Raw genomic sequence first — 27,421 nt, forward strand, 5'->3', positions numbered from 1 at the left:
ACACTATTTTAACCTTCTAGAACGAAGATGTCATTATTCAGAACCATTTCTTTAACTTGCTAAGATTTAACATGTTTTACTAAATGATGAACAAGAAGAAAGAACTTATACATAAAAACCCTTGGAATATTCACCGGCCAAAGAACACATCTACTATTCCCTTAACATCTTCTGTATGGTTTCTTCTCACAGAATCACTATATAACAATGTCTAACATCATCACAATCATTCATTCAGAAAGATGTTAAGAACTTGTTATGCAAACAGTAATTATAAAGCAACTGTTGATATAAATTCTGTACTTAGAAGCCTTTCTGCAGCTCTTTTAGGAAGACACCCATTTCTCAGATGTGTAGCATTTGTTCTCTTTATGAAATTTACCTCTTTTAAACTAATAATGTACACTGGAATTTGTTGGCTTTTATGTATGTCATGATCATGACTCATGTATGTCACATCTGACTTAATTTTTAATTTAAAATGATTGCACAAATTGCTGAAAATAAAAATTACTTTTCAATGAGAGGTAGACAAACTCCAAGGTCTGATTAAAAAGACTGCTTTTATTAGGCGATTAGAGGTGCATAATCAGATAACATTCGTTTGTGATCTCTGTAACTTCACCAAATGTTTGTAAAGAACCAGTCCTAGCTAAAAATTGGCATATAACACCTCACTGAATGTTTCTTCCCCCAAAAAGTTGGTGAGCATTTACGAAATATACTGTGAGACAGCAACGTAGCCTTTAACAGGTTAATTTAGCCTGTCCTAACTGTGTCAGAGAATATTATATTTCAGTGGCAAAATCTTTGTGCATTAAATTATGCAAATATGTTAGGAAAAGTAATTTAGAATAGAAAGAAGCGGTTCCACAGCTACAAGCTGTGTAATTAGATCTGTACTCTGCAGTTCAAAGCTAGCTCTGGTGTATACAGCCCTAGTGCTGAAAGCGTCTGCTGCTGCTCTCCCGAAACCAAAGCTTTTAAATGACAAAAATATTACAGAAAGGAAAAGGCAAATGCCTCTAGCTAGGTTACCTCCCCAGAATTTTCTTAAAGCATGAAACAAATCAAGCATTCTTGCTAAAGACTTTGTTTAAAATTCATAACAGGAAGTGCTTGTATTCCCCCAGTGTTGCCTATTTCCAGGCTGTAATCTCCCTGAAACATGTTAGCACATTACTGAAGCACTGAAATGCGTGTTATTTGGAATACCTGGGAGAACTAGTACTTTTGTGCTAACCTGGATGCGTAATTAGACACTTGCAGAACTTGTCATATTTTTATTAGATGAGAATTTTATTAGACAAGAAATAAAAAACACACCACATGCATGCATAACCAAAGTGTCTAAAATCAGATGACATTTATCATCAGGTACTTGAAATTCAGACACCCTTTCTTCTGCCTTGGACAGTAAAGATGAGTGGGATAACTTTTCCTACTGGAAATTCTCTCTTTCATAGTAACATTATCTATGCTAACTCCAAAATGATGCATTCAGCTTTTTGGAGGAGCACACCGACTCTTTCAGGTATTTTTCCATCTCGCTATTTCCATCTTGCTACTGGTCACACTAACACTTGAATTCAGTATCTCTGTTTTATTAACATGTCTTCTTGAGACAGAAGGCCTAGGATTTGCCACCATTCTGTATCACAACTTCGAAAGAAATTGAGAGAAAGGAATGCAATTACTGCAATTTACTGAAATACAGATGGTAATTATGTAGTTTAGAGACAAGTATAACAATGTATATATTATTTTAGCTTCAAGAAATTATTTTGCTTTATCCATCTAAGTCCTTATACCACAGTCTTTTATTTGTATTCAATTCTTAACTGGGTATTACTTCTAATGAAAATGAATACCTAGGGATATTGATCGATAGATCAATGTATCCATACATTTCTCCCTTAAGGTCAGAATGAAGTCTCCTCCAATGATTTTACAGAACTCAATTCCTAAGGAAGTTTCAACACTTCTTCCCAAGGAATGCTGACTGTCCCTACTTATGCCAAAAATGTCTACTTTTGCACTTCACTAAACAGAACCATCTCCTGGACTAAGTAACAGTTCACTGATGTTTAGCCTAATTCTAAGGAATAATAAAATTGTTTATCATTTGTGCTGTGATTTCTTCCCGACTGCCAAGATACAGCTCAAAATTCTAACACCTAACAGTTAGAGCATGAAAAGTATACTTCATGCAAAATATAAATGAGAACACCACTCATGGCTCACTAATAGCTTTTGATCAAAAACACACACTGTAAACCCAGAACAGCTTGATTGCCAGTACTAAATGATAGCACAAAGGTGTATAAATGCTATTTCCCTTTCCCCTCACTAACATAACAGCAGCTTATGAAAGATCACTATCCAGAACTACCAACTAAAAGAACAGGAGTAAAGTATATGACATAAGATAAGCCATACTAAAGCTTAAAAAGTTTAATGTACACATTTTATTTGAATTTTAACAGATTTTTGTATTTTACATGGTCTTTTCACATATTAACAAACAACAAGGAAATGGAAAAAGCTCAACAACTTACCAAGGCAACAAGAAAAATTGAATTTATTTTAATTCATTTTAGTACATCATGGATTTAAGAGAAATATTGATTTAATCTTCACATGCATTAAGATTCTCTTTTAGACTACAGAAAATGGAAGGATTACTAAACTGCCTAAAAACCATTCCTAAATGAGACATTTCATATACCCCCCTTCCTTTTATAGAGAAAATATTTTTTTACACAAGCTAAAAGCAGACTGCATTTACTCATCATGCCAAATTAAATAGCGTGTGTTAGAACACAGGAATTTTCATTCCCACTTGAGGGTTCAAAATACACACAAAAATTCATCAGGAGCCACCACTAAAAAAAACACCCTCTATTCAAGGAAAACATTTAGCAAATTCTGCTAAAGAACAAAGGCACACAATACCATACAGAATTTTAATGGAAAAGATTAACTAATAACAATGATAAAAAAAAAAATCTATAATGCCTCATCAACTAATCAGTACTGTAATGTGATATAATCTACTTTGAACTCCTGATAGATTACCAGTAATTGCTGTCTCTGCTAAGTTTTGATTTAATTATCCACTCAAATTACTTCTGATCATTCCTGCTTGAACAAAAACTAGAATTTTTGAAACAAACTCTATGGAACCTAATAAAAATACTTTTTACCTAGTGTAGCTATTCATTTAATTATCTACCTATTTAGGTATACCGGTATTTAAGAGTGTTAACTCCTATATAGCTTACAGAGATTTTTACTGCCATAATGTGCAACTGCTCATCTAACCATAACAATTCTACTTTTTAAATTCCCTGCAAGAAAGATGTATGCCTGTTACTTCATTTTTTGTATTTATCTTAATATGGAAATTTATTTTTCACTTAGAATGATATTGGATATTGAATGAGTATTACGTCATACACTTCAGTCTCATTTTTGTTATTGCTCTTGCAATTTTATGCTAAAAGCTAAGGTAAAGACATTATATTGGAACTACTTTCTTCATTTGCTTCCTATCTGCTCTCCTTTTGTATAGCCTCATGCATTTTAAATATATCATATAAAAAGTTTCTACTATCATATACATTCTGAAATACTTCAACATTTTTCTTATTCTTAATTTTCATTTGTTACATTTTCCCTACATAAATCCACACTATTTCCATCCACCTTCTTGTCCTTCACATGCTTGGAAATGGTTTTAAGGATTATTTTCACCATTACTTTTCCATGGATTCAAGAATCACCAGCCCACATTTCCCCAAAACTTCCTTCTTTGTTCTTTTTGAAGATAGGCATGACATTTGCTCTCTTTCAGATTTCAGGAACCTCCTTCTTCAGGAACCTTGGTCTTTCAGAGATCACCATAAATTGTCTGCAATGACACCGGTCAGCTCCTTCAGTATCTGTGCATGTATGCCATCAGGTTCCATAGACGTATGTAATGGTGAGTGAAAGCAAAGTCTTTGCTCCAATCTTTCCCATTTGTTTCATGGACCTGGCATTCCCGAAGGTGAATCTTATCAGGAAAGACCAAGGTCAAGAGGGCATTCAGCAGCCTTTTCTATATCCTCTATCACCAGGTCTCCTGTCTCATGTTCAGCAGACAGCCATCATCTTCTCTACCCTTCCTTCTGCTGCTGCAGTACTTATGGAAGTCCTTCCTGTTGCTCTTTACATCCCTTGCAAGATTCACCTTCAAGTGGGATTTGGCTTTCTTAATCCTATTCCTGCATGGTCAGTGTCTTTACATTCATCATGGGTCTCCTGTCCCCTCCTGTGTGCTTCCTTTTATTATATGACTTTTTTTTTTTTTTTTTTTTTTTTTTTTTTTTAGAAAAGTTCCATAATCATCCATGCTGAAGTTCCTTAATCATCCATGGTGGCCTTACACCACCTTTACTAGATTTCCCACATGTTGGGATGGATCAATCTTGATCTTGGCAGATATGATCCCTGAAAGCCAACCAGCTCTTCTGGACCTTTGTCTCCAGAACCATCATAGGATTCTTCCAGGCAGATCCCTGAAGAGGCCAAAGTCTGCTTCCCTAAAGCCCAGGGTTATTATCCATCTTTTTGTTTTGTTGCCTCCATCAGAATCCTGAGTGCCAACATCTCATGGCTCATGGTCACTGCAACCAAAGCATCGTTTTTTTTTTTTGTGTTTTTTTTTTTTTTTTTTTTTGTTCTCCAGTACAAGGTTTAACAGAGTGTTAACACTCAACTACTCAATAACCTGTGCTAGAAGTTGTCATCAATACACTCCAGAAACGTCTTGGATTGCTTTTGCCCTGCTGTATTATCCCTCTAGCAGATATCAGGGTAAAGTTCCACAGAAAGACCAGACTGTGAACCTGAGGCTTTTTCTAATAGTCTGAAGAAGGCCTTAACTACTTCCTTTTTTTTTTACTGATCAGTAAGTCCTGAGCACACTCTCCCAACAATGTTTGTCTACACATAAGCTCTGAGCTGGCTCATCATCCTTAGGCAGAGCTCCAGGTATCCCTGCTGTGCTTTCACGTACAAGCAAACTCCTTGCCATCCTAGCCTGACCTTTTCAAAGAGCCTGTTTCCACCCACTGCAGCACTCAGTTGTGTGAGCTCTGTGATCTCAATGAGATCTGAGCTCAGCAACTGGATGCAGACCCCTAATTTCTCCTAATTTTGTTCAATATGCTGCATGTACAATTGAAAAGGCAATTCAGAGAGGCATTGAGCTGTGCTGATGTAAAGCATGACATTGTGTTTTCTGCCACATTATGAAAATGAAAGGCTTAGGGGATTGGTGTCACTTCCATTCAAAGCTATGGATAAAACAGTTCTGGACCTGTAAGTTTTACATTAAGCCTCTAGCATTAAAATGAGTAAGTATGATAATAAAAAACCTTTACACTGAAGAACAACCAGTGTGTATGGATGGAAGGATGCTTCTGCATAAAAAGCATTTGCCCACATGAAACTTCACGATTCCTGCTTTAGAGCTATTCAACAGTAAGACATTTTTCACTAACGTATGCTGATTGGTTTGTCTGATTTAATTTATATTAGAAAGTTTTAAAATACTATTAGAATAAATTACCTTAAACATTGTAAACACTTGTGTTTATGATAGTGTTTTATTATATTTTGAACTACATTGAACAGCCTATAAAATAAATGCATAGTTATGGAATCAATGCTTAACTACAGATTCTGGATATTAGCAGACATCCTTTTCAGAACAAGACAATGGGATCTTATCTTCAATTTGTAGCTTTAGCCAAATACATTTAAATTGTAGGTAAGTTAATATCTAGTTTGAATTAAGATTATTTCCATGTATTGCAGGGTAATTTATTTTAACTTTATTAGATTTATATAGTAGTTGATTATTCCCCAAAACAAAACAAAAGCACAATTAAAAACACTCTGAGGCAATTAAAGGGAGAAGAGGGTGAAAGAAGATAACATTCATTGCCTTAATATACTAAGACTAAAAATGTCTAAAACAGAAAAAGATCTTTCAAAAATTTATTATGTGTTATTTCTGAAAAACAGCATGAAAACTTATCCTTACAAAATGCAGAGCAGAAATTAAAAGAATGAAAATTGATGTAGAAAGCAAATTATTCACTAAGACAAACAAACAATACTTTACTGACTCCTACAGGTAGTAGAAATTATTCTGAATTTTAATTGACAGGATGGAAATAGAAATAGCAATATCTATTCTTGTAGAGAAAATTAAGCAAGAATAGCTAGTCTATTACTATGCAAATATATGTCATTAGGCAGCTAACAATTGCATTCTTACAGATGCCAATGGACTTGAATGACAATTGTTATTCAAAATCATAATCAGCTTTTCACTGCATCTTTTTTTAGCGAAACAAGATCATGCAAGAATTTGTTTCAAGCATTTCCTTTTGTCCTGACCTGACATTAACTATTCTGACTTCATATAACACATATTTTTCTTGGTTATCATAAATTCAATTTTTGACAAATCATAGATAAATCATGAATACTACTCTATAATAGAGTTATAAAGTTTATTCTCTTGTGTTTCCAAAACAGTATTTACTTAAATATATACTCTCCTTAGGTACAAGAATAACCCAGAAGCCAGTGGTAATATGCAAATTATGCTCATGAAAGGAACATAGAAGATACTAAAATCTATTCTCTTGTTCTATATCTTTTCAGTAACCATAAAGGATGTTATCAGTACCAAAGAACTACATATGTGAGAACTCTTCTATCCTGGAAAGTGAATACAAGGTGAAAGGAATTTCCTGATGCATCTTACCATCTTAATAAAGAATTTTTATTTCTCATCCTCATAGATTCCTCCAAATAACTTAATTTCTATATCTATATCACCATATAGTTCAAATGAAAACACTAATGAAATCACTACGGGATTCTTTGGTAACATCTACTAAAAAGTCTGTGAGTCATCAGTGGACAGTAGTTGTGTTGTTACATTTTGAATATTTTACAAAAATTTTGGTGATAATCAGGAAGGTTGTTAGTTGATAGTATCTATTAGATTAAACACAGGATTTTTTTTTAATGGCTACAAAAGCAAGAATTTTTCAAAAACTTCAGACCACTGACTCTCCTCAACATTTCTTCTGGAAGAAATCATTTATCCTTGTCATTAAATTCTTACTGAAGACAAACACAAAGCTAACGGGCATCCACAGACTTAACTTCCCACAAACTTATAGACCATTAATAGTCTGCAGCTCTGTGTTTCAAAACCAGCTTTTAACTTAGAGCTAGTAAAACTCACAACATTAGGCTGCGAGAGTGATGTAGCTGCCTTTACCACATCCGTAAGTGGATGAACACATCTATTAGACGTATTGAATAAATATAACTAAATATATTCATAATATATAATTATAGTATAAAATAATATAAAAATATAAATACATATTAAAATAAATATAAATAGTATGCTAACTATACACCTGTAACTTAATTTTCAAATCTTCCACAAAAAACAAGCTCACTCAAATGGCCTATTACAGATTAATAAAATTTATTATTATTTATTATTTCCCTCAGACTATGAGAAGTTAATTGTTTGGAATTAAATTTGATATTTTATTTAATGATTCAGTGTACACTCATTAATATCAGAAGAACAGAAATTCTAAATAGGGGTAACTGCAACCTTAAATAGATGTATTACAAATATAGACATTATTGTGTAGCTGTGCAAGACTATAGGCATATACCAAACATCCCGTGAACTAATAATTATTGGTAGGAAAATAATTTTGCACTTTTGGTCTACAGAAATTAATTATGAACACCTGAGTAGACATGCACAGACAAGTTACTATGTAAACAGAGACATATATGCAAAAATTATTGTAAGGCATAGAAATGTAGCACACAAACGTTTAGAAGACTAATTGAATAAGCGGTTTTCATGTACATAACTTGTTACAGCATCCATTTCCAGCAATTTTTCATCTATTCAGATAGGCAACTGACAAGGTATTAAATGTTTAAAGCCAAAGAGATGTGACCAGAAAATAAAATGGAAAATAATATGAATGTCTCATTTAACATGAAACATCTGGTACGTACAGTTTTTTGAAGGATATCATCTGCATAGTTAGCACACCAATATAGTATTCTTAATTAAAGTAAGATATGAAGTTTTATTTATTCAGACATACAATTATGGTAACAATTATATCTAGAACTGCAAAAGGCAGTTAGCGTGGAAGCGCATAAATAAATGATGAAGACAAAGAACATAAAAATAGCACACCACCACTAGATAATTTAGTCTGTGATTTCATTAAAGAAATTATGCATACTGATGGACCCTACCTGTACCTACATGAGAAAGGTCTACAGAAAGGTATCTAAAGTATTCAAGGCTTCATGTAATCAGCTGACATGGAAATAACATCTGAAGAGATTAACCATAAGTAACCCATCTTGTCTGACCACCTTAAACTTATGTGTGTGCACATATAAACAATACCTGTATATATACATGCAGGCAAGATGTACCTGGAAAACAGAAGCAATCTGTACAAATGTAGAGCTACAAAAACTCAAATGGACTTGAATAAACTTTTTAGGCTATTAAATGGAACTCAAAACCCCCCAAACCCTTGGATAATAAATTTAATAAATCCAATAATTTTTCAGAATTATTTGTCCAAAGTGTGCTATACACACTATTTAACTCAGGGAGAAGACCAGGACAAGCTTAATTCTCAAGATAGCAAGTTCCAGAGAGACCTCTGAAAAAAATAGTGTTTTATTAAATCTTATCTTAGGGCAAAGCTATAAAAGCAATGTCAACAGATGCAGTAACTAAGCTTATTAAACTTTTATCTTCACATGGCTTTTGCAACCAAATAACAGCTGGAAAACTGATAATAAAGAAATTTAATCCATCATTTTTACAGATGAAATTAATACCTGTCAAATTTACTTCTGACAATTTAATACAACCGTTTTAAAATAACTACTCAGACTTTCTTTTTTGGCTTAAGATAGCTTTTTAAGGAAAACAAGATGACACTTCTCAGTACTGCAAAGTTCAAGTTAATTATTGTAAATAGAGAACAATTACAGACAGTGAATCTTTTATGCACTAAATAGCATGGAAACATTTTTGACTATATAAATTCAAGTATAATCTTTTTCTGACCTGTGACATCAACAATACTGATTTGAAAGTATATTAAGTATTAATAATCTGTATAAGATGATAATTAGAAGTTATTCTAATATAAAAAATGCATATTATCTCAATATTGTTTCTAATGAATTAAATGCAGAACAGTGGTATAGAACATTTTAATTAAGCACATATGTTCTAATTAATAGACCAAGTCTGATCCCTACCAAAACTGCATACTAACCATATATTAAGAATTGAACAAGTATTATGGCAGCATTTTGCACATAAAAAAAAAATCAATCCACATTTAATTTTAAAAGACAAAAGATAAAGATGTCTTAGGTATATCAGATGCAGTTGTGACAATATTGTAAAAAATGCTAACTGTAAAATGCTAAATGAGGCAGAAGAAACCAGCTAAAACTAAGAAACTAGTTCAAAGCAGAAGAGCAGATTGAGGCACCGACAAGTAGATACTTAAAAAAAAAAAAAAAAAAAAAAAAACATTCTTCAAAAGACTGTTAAGAAAAGTGAACTGAAATAAGCAGAAAATGGGCAGTGTGAATATCACTGCTTGCAGCATCAAGTGATGGTTATGTCTATGGCTGTTTCTTGTTTTCCTTTTCTTGTCCTTCTGTCTTCCTGCACATTTTCAGTCCCAGTGGTAAGACTTCCAGAATGTTAATTCTATCCTATCTTCCTATCTCCATTGCACAGAAAATTATCAAAAGCAGTGGAAAATGAGACGCTTGTTTTCTTAAAGAGGATAAAAAGTTACAGTAGATGAGAGAATGTCAAGGGCACTCCAAATTGAAAACTGTAATCGGCAACCAAAAGGCCAAACTAGCTAAGTGCATTAGGTAAGGAACCAAGACTAAAACTTAGGTATCTATGGCTGAAGACGGAGTAACAGAGTACTGAAGGTTGGGGAATGTGGGTGGGAAAGAGGGACACAGAGAGGAAAGTAAGGTGCAGAGGGTAAATACAAGAGACCTGCTGAAACAACACCAAGAGCAAAGAACACAGGACTTCTTTTGAAGGTTTAAGTAGTATCGAAGAGCTATCAGAAGAAAAGAAAGAAAAAGTTGCAGAAATGGACACGATGAGTAGTCTGGGGAACATGGCAAAAGCATGAGAGGTTTACATGTGCAGTTTGAGGAAGCACTTTCTCTGAATTCTCTCAAAGAATTTCTGCAACAGCCATTCTAAAACATAATGTAAAAATTGAAAACAAAATCCAAAGATACCCTCTTTATTTTCAGGTTTTTAGATGCTCTTCATTTCACAAAAGTAAAAAGAACAGAAAAAATAACAGTAAGGTTCTGATCAATTCATAACAGCATGATTAGTTAAGAGGTGACGGGGACAATGAGAGAAACATACGATCATCTTTTTCTCTCAGTAACCAAGGCAGTGGGATAAGAAAGTAAAAGGTCAGTAAGAATAGAAGATATACTGGAAGTGAGCCTATGCAGCAACAGAGATGGTTGGAGTCAAGAAGAGCATTTTCCCTTGGATACTAACTTCAGGAAAACGAACCTTGAAGTGCAACAGTTTCATATATTTTGGAGAAAGGAGTTTAGTGTAGGTAAAATTTACATATCACATGTTTCTGAGCATTAAAAAAAACACACAAACAACAACCTTAAAATACTGTTATTCCTCACAACTCCTAAAAACACTGTATTATTCCTCAAAAAACAAGTCAAGGGCTTTTCCTACCTCATACAACATGAAGATAAGGACAGCAGGGTATGCATTGTCTGAAACCGGCTAACAATACAATGTTTCAATTTATTATAAAAATGATGTTGACGTGTGTGGTATTCAGTTGTTGTCTTTGCTGATCTTGCGAGGTTCTCTGCAGGCTGCCTCAGCAAGGTGCTACCCACTCCCCAGAACGCTTTGGCACTAGATGCCTTTCTTACAGGGCTGTAAAATGTTAAGAAGCCTTTTCAGCTCCGTAGCTGAACTACTGCTGCTAATGCCTGTGATTCACTCCTGGAGGCTGTCTGACAAGAAACAGGTATAATCATTTTGAGGAATGATAATTTTTGATGACACAGTCTTTGAGAAAAGAGTATTCTGGAAGACAAATGCTGGCAAAAATACTCTACCTGTAACTGAGTATAGGGTCACATTCTCTGATAAAGTGTGTAATTTTAACATTTTTTTCCCCTCTCTTTGTTTAAAGAGTCTTTGGTTTATTAAAGGGGAGAAGTAAAACTCCAAAAGTGCAAAGCAATCCAAGAGGTTCTAACATACTTGCAGGCAATATAAGAACACAGTAAATTTTAAGTATGACATAAAAACAAATATTCACCAGCTAATATCAAGCACAGAAGGACACTGAGAAAAATCCCTTCTCACTTAATATAGTCTTAAGAGGTAGGATATGACAAAGGAACCTCATCATGAAGACTTACATCACTAGTAATCCTACAAAAAGAGCATGCTGACTTAAAAAGCACCAGGAAACCTTTGGGACATTTTCTGATCTTAATTCTCCAGTCACCATAAAAAGTTTCTGTAACAAGAACCCCGGAAAACTCAGTAGGGCAAGCCATTTATCATTACATCTTTCCTCAAGTTCAGCAAGAGGAGAGTTGTGCTATAAGACAAATGTTACAGCTTCAGTTGCATGTGGTAATTCAAAGTGAAGCCTACAAATGAGATATCTCATTAGTTTGAGCAGATGGATCAAAATTAAAGGCTGAATCACCAACTCTTAATTTCCCAGTAGCCAGAAAGATCTTGAAGTCTTGCAGAGTATGACTGTTGAAAAATCAACATAAAAAGCTTCTCTCCATCTGTCAAAACACATGTCTGTAGAATGCAACTACCTCCTACCAGCCTTAGTCTTAAAAAATGAAAACACACGTACATCTATTAAAACACATGAACATATAACTTCAGTCAAGCATCACACTATAACCTATAATATGACAGTGGCGCATCAGCATGACTTCCATAAGACTAAATTACTCCTTTTTAGCACTGTAGAATTCTTTCAAAATGAGTTAACAGAACAGTAGGTAAACAAACAACTGTTGGGCTTAATTTATTAACTAATTCAAAAGACTCTAATAAAGAATCTTAAAGACAACATTGTGAAAGTTTGATGGCCACAGGAGAGTGTACATTAACTCAAACTCATGGAACTTTAGAAAAGGGAATATATTTTTCTCTGATTCTGGTATTTCTTTCTTGCATAAAGATGGAATATAGCTTTTGGTTCTCTGAACCACTGCTGTTGAGATCAGAGTGCCTGTCATATATTACTGCCTCAAAAGATAGAAAATTACAAATATTTCCTGCATTTCATTCAGATATACAACTGCTGTAGAATTTTTTTTCTGAAGTACTTGGGAAGAGGATGTGAACCTCATGAAATTCTACAAGGCCAAGTGCAAGGTCCAACATCTGGGCTGGGGCAATTCCAAGCACAAATATGTGCTGGACAGAGAGTGGATTGAGAGCAGCCCTGAGGAGAAGGACCTGGGATGCCGGCTGACGAAAAGTTCAACATGAAGCAGCATTGTGCGCTTGCAGCCCACAGTATTGCAGCCCACAGTAAACCAACTGTTCTGGGCTGCATCAAAATAAGAGTGGCCAGTGGAGTGAGGGAGGTGACTCTCCCCTTCTACTCTGCTCTTATGAAACCCCACCTGGAACACTGTGCTCAACTCTGGGGCCCCCATCACAAGGACATGGACTTGTCCAGAGGAAGGTCAAGAGGATGATCATGGGCTGGAGCACCTCTCCTGTGGAGAGGGGCTGAGAGAACTGGGGCTGCTCATCTTGGAGAAGGCTTTGGGGAGGCCATATAGACCATAAAGTAACAGCTGCATAGCTGTGTCAGGAATGAATGATGCTGCTGTTGTCCTTTCTGGAAACACTACCATTTTCACAGAATGGCTGCGGTTGGAAGGGACCTCTGAACATCATCTAGTCCAACCCCCCTGCCAAGCAGGATCTACACACTACAACTGCACACTACAGAAGATGGCATGCAGGCAGGGTTTGAATATCTCCAGACAAGACTCTACATCCTCTCTGGACAACCTGTTCCAGTGCTCTGTCACCTTTGCAGTAAAGAAGTGCCCCCTCAAATTCAGCCAGAACCTCCTATGCTTCAGTTTGTGCTCGTTGTCTCTCATCCTCTCACTGGACATGACTGAAAAGAGACTGGCTCCATCCTCTTGGCACCCTCCCCTCAGATATTTATATACATTGATGAGGTCTCTTCTCAGTCTTCTCTTTTCCAGACTTTAATTTTCTGTGATTCTTGCTCTGACCCTGCACCCAGTGGTGGACTGGCTTGCCTCCCTGTGAGTTTTCATCTTTCTTCCTCCCCAAATCTCATGCAAGGACCTCCTCACCACAGAATTTTGCTTGCACTCTGGACTTAGGGAGACCTTATAGTGGCCTTTACAGTACTTAAAGGGGGCCTATAGGCAAGCTGGGGGAGGAGGACTCTTTCAGGGAGTGGAGTGATAGGACAAGTAATGGTTTTAAACTAAAACAGGGTAAATTTAGATTAAGATAGAAGGAAGATATAAAATTAGATATAAGGAAGAAATTATTCACTCAGGGTAGTGAGACACTGGAACAGGTTCCCTAGAGAAGCTGTGGATGCCCCCTCCCTTAAAGTGTTGAAGCCAGGCTGGATGGAGCAACCTGGGCAAGTGGGAGATGTCCCTGCCCATGTCAGGGGAGTTGGAACTGGATGGGCTTTAAGGTCCCTTCCAATCCAAACCATTCTATGATTCTATGATCTTTCCATTTAGAAACAGCCACAACTTTGTAAGAAAGCAAACAAACTTTATACACACACACGGAATGAAAATAAACACAAGTGTAAAGGAAAACAACAAAACAAAACAAAACAAAACAAAAAAGCTATGAAAGGTTACAGAGCAAGACGGTATCAGACTACATTAAACCTGTACACAAGGCAATGACTTTCTAAAACAAAAAAATCAGAAGAAGGTGATAACTCTAGAATATCAAATGCTATTCTCAAAATTATGGAAACACACTAAGGAAAACCTTCCTAGCATAGAATTCATCCTACACTACGGGGAAGGTATTTCAGCGCAGATATATCTGCCTTATTTTTTTTTTTTTTTAACATCTGCAGTTTGTATAATGATTAGACAGTTCATTTATCAGAGCATACTCATTAAAAGTAAAATCCCTCACTTTTACTACCTTATTAAATACTACAAACTATAATTAACTGTATTATACAATGAGCTGATATGCTTAGTTCTGCATTGTCAAAGACTGCATAGTAGTGTTTTGTATATCATCATTTCAGGATATGAACGTCTGTTTCATAAGTATAAAGACAAACGTTTTCAATAATTTGAAAAAAGGAAATATAAAAAAAGTTACATAAATGTATATTTATATAAAGAGTTCTGTAACATATCTCAAATGCTACTCTTTGATATATACACCTGTGCTTGATACAATTGCTTTGAAATATCATTAAACTCATTACCATAACTTTTTGAAATGCCATACTGATTTATGTATTTTTTACTAAATTCAGCTTGCATATATATTCAGCATTTAGATAAATTCTTACACTGAATGATCACCAAAGAACAATATTCATACTGAATTTGCACTGCTAGCAATCTATGTTATCTTTTTCACTTTAATCAGCATATTTACCACAGGCTAGTGATAGTCAACATATATCGTACCCAGAACAAACATTTTAAAGCAATGAAAGTGCTTAACATTTACAATCAATTGAATCAAACCAACCAAAGCATTCTGAAATCAAACAAACTTTTCTATAGCAAGGGAAATGACACTTCTGCCTTGTCTGAAAATACACTGCTTATTTGATTGTTGGCTTGGAACATAATTTTCAGAAACTGAGATAAGCAATTGTCTCAGCTAGTGAAACTGTAACATTATGGAGACTAGTGTTCTTCATGTGACATCTTTTCAGCTGCAGCACATGCCTTAAAACACTCGTGCATTCAACTGTTTGTACAGGAACTAAAACCATTCTCAAGGAAAGCCATGCAAACAACGAAACACCATCTGCAAGAATTATACAAATTATTGCACTTGAGTCTTTATTAGATATATTTTTAGATATTTTTCCCCCTCAGTCTGAAGAAAAGAGAGGGGAAGAAAGGTGCAATAAATATTCTGGAACAGCATGCAACTTTCTGCCTGTATTCCAAGAAATGTTAGTTGTTTAGACATACTGACTTAAAGAATCTGCTACTTGTAGCTTCATCTATAGCAAGTGAAAATACACACAATCATAACAAAAAGTGAAATACAAGCAACTAAAGCTACCTCAGTTTAAGAAATATGGTAAGATGTGAGCATAGTTGACAATGAGGAAATAACAAACTCAAGTTCCCTTGGTACTGCCAACAAATGTTGTTAAAAATTTTCACTCTGGCAAATACCAACTTTCCATATGCAATCTTCATGACTACATTAAAAACTTTTTGAATATATCACCAGTAGCTGATAATAGCAAGGGAAGGTAAGCAATATTGAACCAGAGGGAGCAGGAAGAGTTATTTGTTGCTGAAGAATTTTATTTTCTCCAAGTCATAAACCAACTGTTCAACTTTTAAAATAACATCATAATCTGAATTTTCTTTGAAACAGGGAAAATACACAGTTCTTAGCATTATTGTGTGTGAATTTCCTTCCGTTATATGTAGATTACTTAGTTTTGTTCATGCTCTGAACAGGTGTCATACCTGTCACAACTACTGCCTCTCACATTGCTATATTTGCAAAAAACTAACAAAAAGAAGACATCATGTGATGGTGATCTAAGAGCACAACAATAACAGAAAGATAAACTATTCATGCAAAGGTGTCAAGCCAAGGGGAATGTCAGATTTGAAAATTCACTGCAGAAACTTCTACTGTAGAGCAAAATGAAGGATTACTTCCTTTAATAACAAAAGCAAGACACAAAACCAAGGACATTTCAAATGAGAGATGCTGAGCCCTTGTGCACCATGTCTTGAACACTGCATAATTCTCACCCCTCATCTCCAACAGGATCTCTAGCTAGAATTGGCGAGATATGGGAAAGGGCGAGAATAATAACTAGATTTTATTTTATTTTAAATCATTAAACTTACCTAAGTCTAAGGCCTCTAAGTACCAACCTTTGGCATTTTAAACACAAGACATAAACATTCATTAGTTAGTTTGAGTTATACTAGAAATTTTCACCTTTGGTACAAATGAACATTTCTTAGCCTCTTTAGGTTTTCTTGCATGCTGATCCTATAAAGTGTTTTTAAGGTTAAAGAAGACCCTTGAAGTGACATACCTCAAAAAAAAATCTTTAAAACAAACTTTATAATGATCAAAACCAATTTCTTTATGTTTGTTCTGAATGCAAACCAAACCAAAAAAATACCTGGTGTCCAGCCATTATTTGCTTCAGCACATTTTCATAACATACTTCATCCATATGATTTAGCTGCTGCACCTGAAAAGTAAACATCATACCTTATATTAAAATCATTTCTATTTTTCTACACATTTTCTATTACATGTCAAACAAGTAATAGTGATCCATTAAAAATATGTTTATGCAATTGAATTTATAATATACTGATCCCCATTACTAACAATACTTTATTAATTCACAAATAGATCATGAAAATAAGTAGACAAAGCACAAAAAAAAAAAAAGGGTAGTGGATATAAAGTTTATTAAGTGACTTTTTTTTTTTTTCTTTTTTTAAGACCAAAGAGAGGTAATCCAGTTCTGTTCTTTAGTTTATCTTTTCCATATTTAAGGAATCATACTTCTACTGGATAGTGATGAAGTAATCCATTTAATACATCAATACATTTAAAACATCAAATAATTATTTTTATCTTTTTTTTTAATATTATTTTTATTAAATTATTTTTATCTTGTTATCTTATCTTATCTTATTTTTATCTATGAATGCAGCTTATACATTGCAGATATACATATCCAAGCAGTTACTGATTCTCATTTTTTTGTCAGAAAAAAGAATTTTCTTCATAGTTGGGTCACTAGGAAACAGTGGGATTACCACACACAGGATTTCCAATTACGGATAAATCATAAAGCTTCAGAAAGGTTCCAAAATAGAGTTCAGTTTAAAACTCAATAGAAATGTATTCTTCAATCTGCTCCAAATATACTTCTTTCATTTTTTTTTTCATAGCATATACTTAAGATTGTTCCAAATCAGACTAAATAAATGAAGTTCAAAATTAGAGCAGATAAGAACTCCATCCTTCATTTTTGCATAAAGGGGTGGAAAGAAGGAAAATATACCTTTTTTTTTTTTGACACAAATATTTTGTAAGAAAAAAATATGTACGAACTAGAAAATGGAAATTCAGCACTTCTTGGTGTTATCTAGAATATCTTAAACTTGTAAAATATAGCTTTAATTGCTTTAATGGGAAGGAGAGAACATTCATATTTGCCATAAGAATAATAGTAAAAATGTGAGAAAGATGGCCTTGTGTGCAAGATACAAATACCCTGTCTGATTGCTCTGAAAATGAGAGGTTAGCACTTCATTTAATTATTTTTCAAACATTCATTTGAAAATTATTAAGTGTAAATAGGCAATGCATAAACACACATATGGACATATATATATACACATGTACAAACAATTTTACATAAGCTTTGCACCCATACACAGAGAGAAAACTAACATGTATAAAGAAAAATAACAACTCTATACAGCCAGATTATTTGTCTTCTATCAAAAAAAAAAAAAGAAACAACTTTTAAAATCAAATTAAACTGAGTAGATGATCCATATATGTGACATTAATAGATCTTCAAATGAAGAAGCCATATTTTAGTCTTGGTTCCATATGCTGTCAGTTTCAACTATTTCCTGGCTAATGTCTATGCCTAATAAGTACACCAAAAGTTATACAACATGTGCTGTGCATATCTAACCCAGCAAGAGGGAGACAGCATCATTATAAACCTCAATTAAGAACACAACTAAAATATGCATGAACGCACATCATAAATAGCCATAATGTTATACATATTCTAGAGAAGAACATAGAGCAATCCCATTTATTCCACACATTTTTGGACAACTGCTATCTAGCACTGAAATGCTATGTCACTAAAATTAATTTTAACTGAGCTTTCACAGACATCCTAATTAATTTCCTGAAGAAAAGATACTTAGGTACTAGCCTAAGTATCGTTAGGCAGAACCATAGTGAGAAATGCTAGCATCTAAAGCAAGCACTCCCCTCCACTGAGTTTTGCAAGGCTGATTGGGCCTCTTCCAGATCCCTGCACTACCATAGAGAACCAGTCTAGATGCCAGCAGCAGCTCAGAGATTTGGAAGCTTTTGCCTCAACTTCAGTGAAGCAGGTGCCCTATTATACTACCAGGCTGCTACCAGTCTTTTTAGTAGAATCCAATCTAAAAAGGATAAGTATGCCTAACTTCAGCACCAATTGTTCATTGTGGGATCAGAAGCATTTTGGAAATGTATCAAATTCCCATATGCTAAAAGCCTGAGAAAAACCGCTGTGTCCATCTGAAACAGCTAAACGGCTATGGTTTAGAGGACACTGCTACTGATTGTTGAAGAAGGCTTGCCTGTGGTTTGCATATGAATTGGCAAATTATTCATCTGCTCCAAATTTTTGGAGAGTTTCTTTTTTTTTTTTTTTTTTGACAAAAAATTTTATAAAGCTATGGCAAAGCATCTACTTCAAGGAACTAACAACTTTGTCTCCTTGCTCCTCACCAGTGTGGATTCAGACACAGTATTGATTGCATTGCATCTGTTGATGTTCTACAAGAATTTTTGATTCTGTGGGTTCTTGCACTGCTTTCCTTTCAGATAGACCAGAAGGATATTGATATCAGTAATCATTTGGCAGGTTCAGTATTAATATTATGCTGAAAAGAATCCTTTGTAAAAGAGGTTTAATGCTTCTAGTTTTCGTTTGATACAACATATATTAACTTCATTGCAAAACGTATTTTACTCTATGAAATCTAGAATGGCATTCTTCCGAGAAGTAAAAAGAAACTCCTAGCTTGTGGCATTACTAAGAGAGTCTTCTTTGTCTGCTGTGTATTCATGTTTCAGAATAACTACTACCTCCTAATATTTATGATTATTTCCTATTAATAATATTTATTATTGTGTTTGTCTTGTTCTGTTTTAAGAAAACATTTTTTTAAATCATGTTAAATGTCATAAGAGAATCTGTGTAGTACTCTGATTTTTAAATCAGGGATGCATTCTAAAATAAATATGATTAAACTGAGTCTTTCCTTTTTTCTTACCAGACTACAGTAGAAATAAACAAAATAGACAAATCTAGGAAAACATTAAAGAAAAGCAACGGCAAATAACAGTGAAGGCACTTAGTATCATTAATGAAGGTTAAAATATGCAAATTGTGGTGAGCAACATACGGTAAACTAGTCTTGCGTGTATACACTTGAAATGGCTCCCTATGGTTGTAAGCTAAAGTTTCTTTCCTGCATTTCAGATAGAATGTACTAGCTAAATAACCTAGAAAAAAAAAGGAAAAAAAAAAAAAAAACTAGAAAATAATACTATCATTGATTAAGTTATGCAATTGACTTTTGATCAAAAATGTCTTGATTTCTATTAAATTGAAATCAGAGCAGAATAAGATTTCCTAAAAAGCTGAGCTATAAAATATTATACATCTCTAAGTTACTTGTGCTTTAATTATTTGCTACTAAGATACGTAGAAATCTTTGCAAAAGCAGTTTATGGAAATGTGTTTGTATCAATGACTGTATTTAAAGAAGGTTTATAATTTGAAGTGTCAAGTGGCACTGCACTTCATTGACCTATTATTTTAATAAGAATAATATACCTACATGGCCTCAATGCTTCCCCAAATGAACAAGAGCACAAAGAATAAAGAAGCTAATTTAGGGACTGTTGTAATGCGTTTTCTATCAAACATGCACATGTGACAAATAATGGCTTAGGACACTAAGGTTTTCATCAATAACTTATAACCCATTAGTGTTAAGTTAATGCATGTCTCATATCCAGATTTCATAAATGTGTATTTTTCTTATAACATTCCATTGATTATTCCACAGGCATCCTTACTGGTAAAGTTTCTAGCCAAATGGAAAACAAATGAGAAAGGCAGAATAATCAGGTCCTACAGTGACTGCAGTTGAGGGTGATGATTTTTCCCCAATAAAGCAAAACTTATTAGTAAAGTGAAGGCATTGCAAAACTACATACCATTGTACCCAGTCACAGTAAGGCCTATTTACAGGGACTGCAAACTGAGGAAACAGGATTCTTTAAGCATTTCTCACTGTATCTTTATAGAGAATATGCTTCATAAAACAGCAGTAGCATAAAACAAACAAACAAAACAGTACCCCCTACACATACATAGGTGAAGCATGATTAAAACAGATAACAATCCTTTCTTTGCTTTTCCTGATTCTTTACCTTATTAGTCGTCTTAATTCCTATAAAGGTTTGTCCCAGTGGTACAGGTCGGAAACGGCCATCGAAGTAGAACAGTCCAATGTAGGGATTAACATGTAGAAATGTAGCAACATCAAGATAATTGGGTAATGTAGCTGAAAGACCCAAAATCCTGATCATACTTTGTGTAGACTCAACCTACAAAAAATAAACAAACAAAAAAACCCCTGTAAATAATCCAAGTGTTACAGTAGAAGAAATCAAGCACAGTAGGAGTTTTAAAACCTCCCTTACTCAATAATAACATGAAAGAAGCATTTAATATTATATAAAAAGGTGAACAATAGATTTGAGCTAGTGATTAACCTGTACTGAAGAAACCAGAACACTCTACAGTTCCATTGAATCTTTCTTATTCATCTCTTTTACCCTGCAAAAAGTTAGTATTCATTAACTGACGTGGAGGAACAAGAACAATAACACTGGCTTGTTAAGAAGGGATTGTAAAATTTACAGGCAAAACTAGGACAGATAATTTGGAATCATTTCTTTTTAGTTGAATTCACACACTTCTGAAATAAAAAACAATGTAATTTGTGCCATTCCTCAATCATGGCTAGTGCTTAGATATTTCCACAACTCTCTTAGGCAATCTATTCTGGTTCATCACTATCTGCATTTCTGCAGTATGTATCAGTACTTCTGCAGAACTGAAGATACCAAGAACACTAACAGACATTTTTTCTATCATTCTTTTTTTTTCCTGTTTGTATTACATTTTATAACAGAAATGGTTATTTTATACATATAAATACTCTGTTTCATATAAAAGCTTACATATTGCATATATTTCCAGATAATTTTCAAAAAGAATGAAAGCAATTAAAACATTTCAATGAGGAAAGAATGCAAGAATTTTCCCGTTTCTTGCTGAAATATTAAGAACTTTGTAGGCTGGCTCACAGCTTACTTACTAGTGCAATTATTTAGACCTACAGAAGTTTTCATCTAAAGACTTTTTGTGCATAGTATAACTGAGGCCACAAACAAGGTTCTCAACTTGTTGCAAATGCACGAACGTCTCATCTTATGAGTAAGGTTGCTATCTTCTACCCAGCTAAGTCCTGTTCAAAACACTGTGAAACTTAGATTCAGGTTTTGAATGACTAAGATATGCAAGTTAAAGTGAAAGGAAGTCCCATGTTGCAATTAAAACAGAAGAACAAGAAGTTTTCAAAAAAAAAAGATGATTAAAAAGTATATGGAAAACATTCGTAAATAAGATAAAACAAATGATACCATAATACAGACCTGGGGAATAGTAAGTGCACAAAAATCATAAACCAAAACCCAAATGAAAACATCCCCACCCTATCCCTCCAACTCTACTGATAACAACCAAGCAAACCACTGCGTTGCTGATAATGGACATATCACATAGTAAAAATCTGGAGGTTCCGACAGTTGATGCAGGCAACTAAACACCACAGAAAAACTGCTGACTGACCAACACTTCTTCACTTACACAAAAGTGCAGCTTTGCAGAGGAAAGCTCATGTACAACAAACTCTTAAATGTAAACTCAAATTCTGAGAGGACAGACACAAGATATTTCATTTTCACAAGTCTTAACATCTGTAGCCAGCATTCAAGAAAGTTGATAAGCAAGTTCATTAACAAAGAAGCATTAGTAGAATATAATTTGTTAGATATATTTTTATAGCTGGATTTTCTGATGACCTAAGGGTAATCCTCAATCATACAGTTTTGGAGCGTGGGGCTTTTTTTTTTTTTTTTTTTGTTTTTCTGTATGCTCCAGCCTGGCCTCCCCATGGACTACAGGAATCTTGGGTCTCACAGGTTTGTTTCTCATACAGTTTTCCTCTCTCCTCACGGCTAGGAGCCGTTTTTCTTTTTTCTTTTTTTTTTTTTTTTTTTTTTTAACCCCAGAGCGCCGCCATTTTGGCTGCAGGGCCCAGCCATGCCTTGTGGTGGTGCCATTGGAAATGTCTGGAACTGGTACAGGGCAGCCCTCGCCTCTCGCCAAAGAAGAGCCCTACAGCCCCAACCCCTGGCAGTGTCTGGACATGGACACCTCATACAAATGTCTAATTTGTCTAATGCCTATGCAGGTTTTTGAACTGTAAATACAGTAACCACAGATATATTTAATTATACTGTACTTTGTTCACTATCACCTGATAATCAAGTACCTCAATCGGAAAGTGTAACTAAACTCTAATCTGCAAAACATATTTGATTTTGCTAAATTTAATATATTTCAAATCTTCTAAGAGCCTGAAAAATGTGCTCAGATCCATCGGATGGTAGGAAATTATTTCCAGTATTTAAACAATTAACAAGAACTCTACATAATAACCATGGACTTATGAATTTTTACACCAATTAACTGTTCAGAGTTTTCTTTCAAAATATAACAACATCTGAAGAACAGTTACAGTTTACTGAGACTTTTCATTTTCAAAATCCTTGTAAATAGAAACTGCGTAACTTCACCGATCTGGCAGCTGGCCTTGTGGTCAGGGAACAGATTATTCAGGTTGGAAGGGACCTTAATGATCACCTAACTCCAGCCCCCTGTCATGGGCAGGGATGCCACCCACTAGATCAGGTTGTCCAATGCCCCATCCAGCCTGGCCTTGCACATTTCCAGGGATGGGGCATCCACAGCTTCTCTGGGCAACCTATTCCAGTGCCTCACTACTCAGTGAAGAATTCCTTCCTTATGTCTAGTCTAAATCTAACCTCTTTTAGTTTAAGACCGTTCCCCCTTGTCCTATCATTATTAACCCAAGTAAAGAGTCCTTCTCCATCTTTTTGTAAGACTCCTTTAAGTACTGAAAGGTCACAATGAGGTCTCCCCAGAGCCTTTTCTTCTCTAGGCTGAAACCTGGAGAACCCAGAATTATAACTGCACCTGAAAACCGCAGCAATCAACACAAGCAAGAACAATAAAAATTACTAATATGTACAACACACTTATAAACAAAGCACATTTTATATTAAACCTGTCCATATATTTGTGCTTATGGATATAATGCCTACATACTTTTTTTTCAGTAAGTAAAATTTGCAAATCACAGAATCACAGAATTTCTAGGTTGGAAGAGACCTCAAGATCATCGAGTCCAACCTCTGACCTAACGCTAGCAGTCCCCACTAAACCATGTCCCTAAGCTCTACATCTAAACGTCTTTTGAAGACTTCCAGGGATGGTGACTCCACCACTTCCCTGGGCAGCCTGTTCCAATGCCTCACAACCCTTTCAGTGAAGAAGTTCTTCCTAATATCCAACCTAAAACTCCCCTGGCTCAACTTAAGCCCATTCCCCCTCGTCCTGTCACCAGGCACGTGGGAGAACAAACCAACCCCCACCTCGCTACAGCCTCCCTTGAGGTACCTATAGAGAGCGATAAGGTCGCCCCTGAGCCTCCTCTTCTCCAGGCTGAACAAGCCCAGCTCCCTCAGCCGCTCCTCATAGGACTTGTTCTCCAGACCCCTCACCAGCTTCGTCGCCCTTCTCTGCACCCGCTCAACCACCTCCATGTCCTTCTTGTAGCGAGGGGCCCAAAACTGAACACAGTACTCGAGGTGCGGCCTCACCAGAGCTGAGTACAGGGGTACGATCACCTCCCTGGCCCTGCTGGTCACACTGTTCCTGATACAAGCCAGGATGCCGTTGGCCTTCTTGGCCAACTGAGCACACTGCTGGCTCATATTCAGCCGACTATCCACCATCACTCCCAGGTCCTTCTCTGCCTGGCAGCTCTCCAACCATTCCTCTCCTAGCCTGTAGCTCTGCTTGGGGTTATTGCGCCCCAGGTGCAGGACCCAGCACTTGGCCTTGTTGAACTTCATGCAAATTATTTGGACTATCATTTTTCTATTTATGTTAAGCCACAAAAATCACGTCAGAACAATAAAGAAATCAGGTAATAATGTATTTTGCTCTATTTAAATCTGAAAACTAACAAGATGTTACTGTAAAGACTACTAATAAGCTAATTCAAACTGTAAAAAAAAAAAATCAAAAAGAAGTTTGGTGCTTTTCCCATCTAAATTACACAGTAAAATATAAATTTGCAGCAATTTCTCAGCATCCTAATTATGGAACTTTGAGCTTTTTATTTCCAATAGTGTATAATGTACATAAAGTAGGAGCCTGATAAACAATCATTATTTGCTTCACAGTGTTTGGTAAAGTTTGTAAGTTCTTCGTTTGTTTTTCAGGAAAGGTAAGTTTATGTCTATAACTATTAAAAGAGGTCACTGTTAACTACTATGTTAAAGATAACCACTGCCACATATGCCTGAGAAAAAGTGAGACTTCTTATCTAAAACAGGTGAAAGAAGCAGTGGTTAAAGTGTAAGAAAACAAAGAGTTTTAAAACTGTCTCAGAATTGCCAGCCCGTGTTGTCAGCATTTAAACATACTAACTCTACAAAACTCTAAAAGGACATTTTGCTTGAAAAAAATCTTGCCTCATTAATGCCAAACTTCTGTATGAAATTCCCATCCTCAAGTATTTCTTATATAACTCTCAAGTTGAAGCAGCACTGTTAGACTCCAAAGAGATTCAGAAAATAATCACAGAGGATTCATTAAAAGCAAGACTATAACTCAGTGCTCCAAAGTGCAATAAAAGTCCTCTAAATCATTCCATCAATTTAACTTCTTTCAAGGACATCCAGATAATCATTTTTTCACCATCTTCCTCAGAAGCAAAACAAGGTATGCTTATCCTAAAAGCAAAAATATATCATAACATTTCTCCCAACTATTTTATGCTCAAACTATAAACTAGAACTCTGTGTCTGTATATCCTCATATACATACACAGACTGAGTTTTCTTTATTATTTTAATTATACATGGCAACATACAAACAGCAGTGACCAAAACTGTGCTAAACTCAGAAGTCAGAAAAACAAAATTACCTGAATCTGCAACTACCACATATTGTTTATTTTTTTACATTTTCCTATGTGATTATGAGTGAGTCTCAATTACTTATCTTATTCATCTATCCAAGCACTACAAGTATTTTATTTTTGATAATGGCTTTTAGAGCTCTGTGCATACATTTTCCAACTACTTCTCAGACTTCTCCTGTAAAAGCAAGTATCAAAATTTTTTGTTTATCTTGCACGTGCATATACAAAGTGCAAGAGGACACTTTGTAAATATAGTCCATTCCAACATTAGTATTTTTCATGTGCCAGATCACTTATTTAGTCCTAGAAGACCCAATTAGATGGTTATTATATAAGATAGTGGTTTCCTGAAACTGCAGTAAAAGTTACCGAAAAGATATTTTGGATGATGAAGTTTTCTGTTTGTATTCCCTATCACTGTCTGGTGGGGTTCAGCTAAGTGAATTTTCTTCACAACTGGCACAAAATTTCAGATGTTTTAGTCATTACACATGCTTAATTATCTTAGAACAAAAAAGTGTGAGCAACAATTAGAATTTACAAGGCTTTCTTTGGAAAGCTGAACCGTCACAGTGTTTACACATCACGTTCTTTGAAAGCTTTACTGTATTTTATTGATTTGATATTACACTTAAAGGAAGAAATAAAATTGCCATAACTACATTTAATTGACATATCTAATTAGTATATCTAATTCAGAAGCATTCATGGTGGCATGTGGAGAATTGACAGCATGTTCACCATACGCATTTGCAAAATGCTATTATCACACCATGAAATTCCATGTATACAGAAAAAATAAACAGAAGATAGCTATCTGGTACCCATTTCCACACTCATTTGAGTTTACACTGTAAACGATAAAGGATTAAGTATGGGAAGTGCCTGTCTGGACTGTAGATTGATCACAGCAGGTTCATTTTCCTAGTGGATTTGCACATCATCTCATTACATTACAGCCACCACTTGAGAGCATGCAGGGTATGCATAGAGATACTCTTATCTGACTTCTAAAATTTTTCCTGAACTTGTGATCTCAGCAATCTTCCCATTTCCATGTATTAAAATATCACATTCACAGAATTAATTACAATCAAGCTGGAAAGCATATCCCTGATTGTTCAGCTTGAGAACAGAAGTGAAGCATACAAGTTTACATATTCTCATCTTTGTGCAATTGTACTCTGGTTAGAAATTAATCTGGTATTTTCATGACCCAGAATCACTTCAACACACTCCAACAGTCAGTCTGTATGCCCTTTAGTGGATGTCTCTCCACTAAAGATAAGATGTACAGAAAACTAGATACAAACATTTCTTAGTGTTAACTCTAGATGTGCAAGAAGATTGATTCATGACTTAGGTTCCTGGATATCCCGCATGACTCTGGTAAGAATGAAGTACTAGGTACAGGATACACATTAATCAGTAAGATACCCACTAAGACACCTGCAAGTCTCAGCCCCCTGCAAGATCTACGATTTTCACATTACAAAAAAAAAAAAAAAGGGGGGGGGGAGGAATTCTCACAGGAAATTTTGTACAGAATTGAAGACACTTGAAAATGCCTAACAAGAAGGTTTGTTAGAATGTTTCACTAATGTTTACTTTATTTTTTTTTCTGATTTTTTTGTTCATTGCTTAATGCTTTCATTAAGTAGTAGTTAAGTACATTAAGTAGTAGTCAATCAGTCCACACAGGTGGTAATTTCCTCATTTTAGGAAAACTAAAAAAAAAATGGAAAAAGCAGTAACATAAAAATGATAAAATTACAAAATCAAAAGTGCATAGTAAAAAAGC

The 27,421-nt window shown here is 35.0% G+C and overlaps 1 protein-coding gene across 4 annotated transcripts in view; it reads right to left on the minus strand.

Moving 5' to 3' along the window:
- Positions 1-27,421, minus strand: part of ASCC3 (activating signal cointegrator 1 complex subunit 3) — a 279,639-nt gene that overhangs the window by 137,675 nt on the left and 114,543 nt on the right. For all 4 annotated transcript variants that reach the window (XM_084285192.1, XM_084285193.1, XM_084285194.1 and 1 more), the window contains exons 12-13: positions 20,687-20,863; positions 16,608-16,679 (exon numbers count right to left, since the gene is read on the minus strand). In XM_084285192.1, the coding sequence (XP_084141318.1) occupies positions 16,608-16,679; positions 20,687-20,863 (249 nt within the window). The remainder of the gene's footprint in view (positions 1-16,607; positions 16,680-20,686; positions 20,864-27,421) is intronic.

This window comes from Netta rufina (genome assembly GCF_964035555.1).
Source record: "Netta rufina genome assembly, chromosome: 3".
In the NCBI taxonomy this organism is placed as follows: Eukaryota; Metazoa; Chordata; class Aves; order Anseriformes; family Anatidae; genus Netta; species Netta rufina.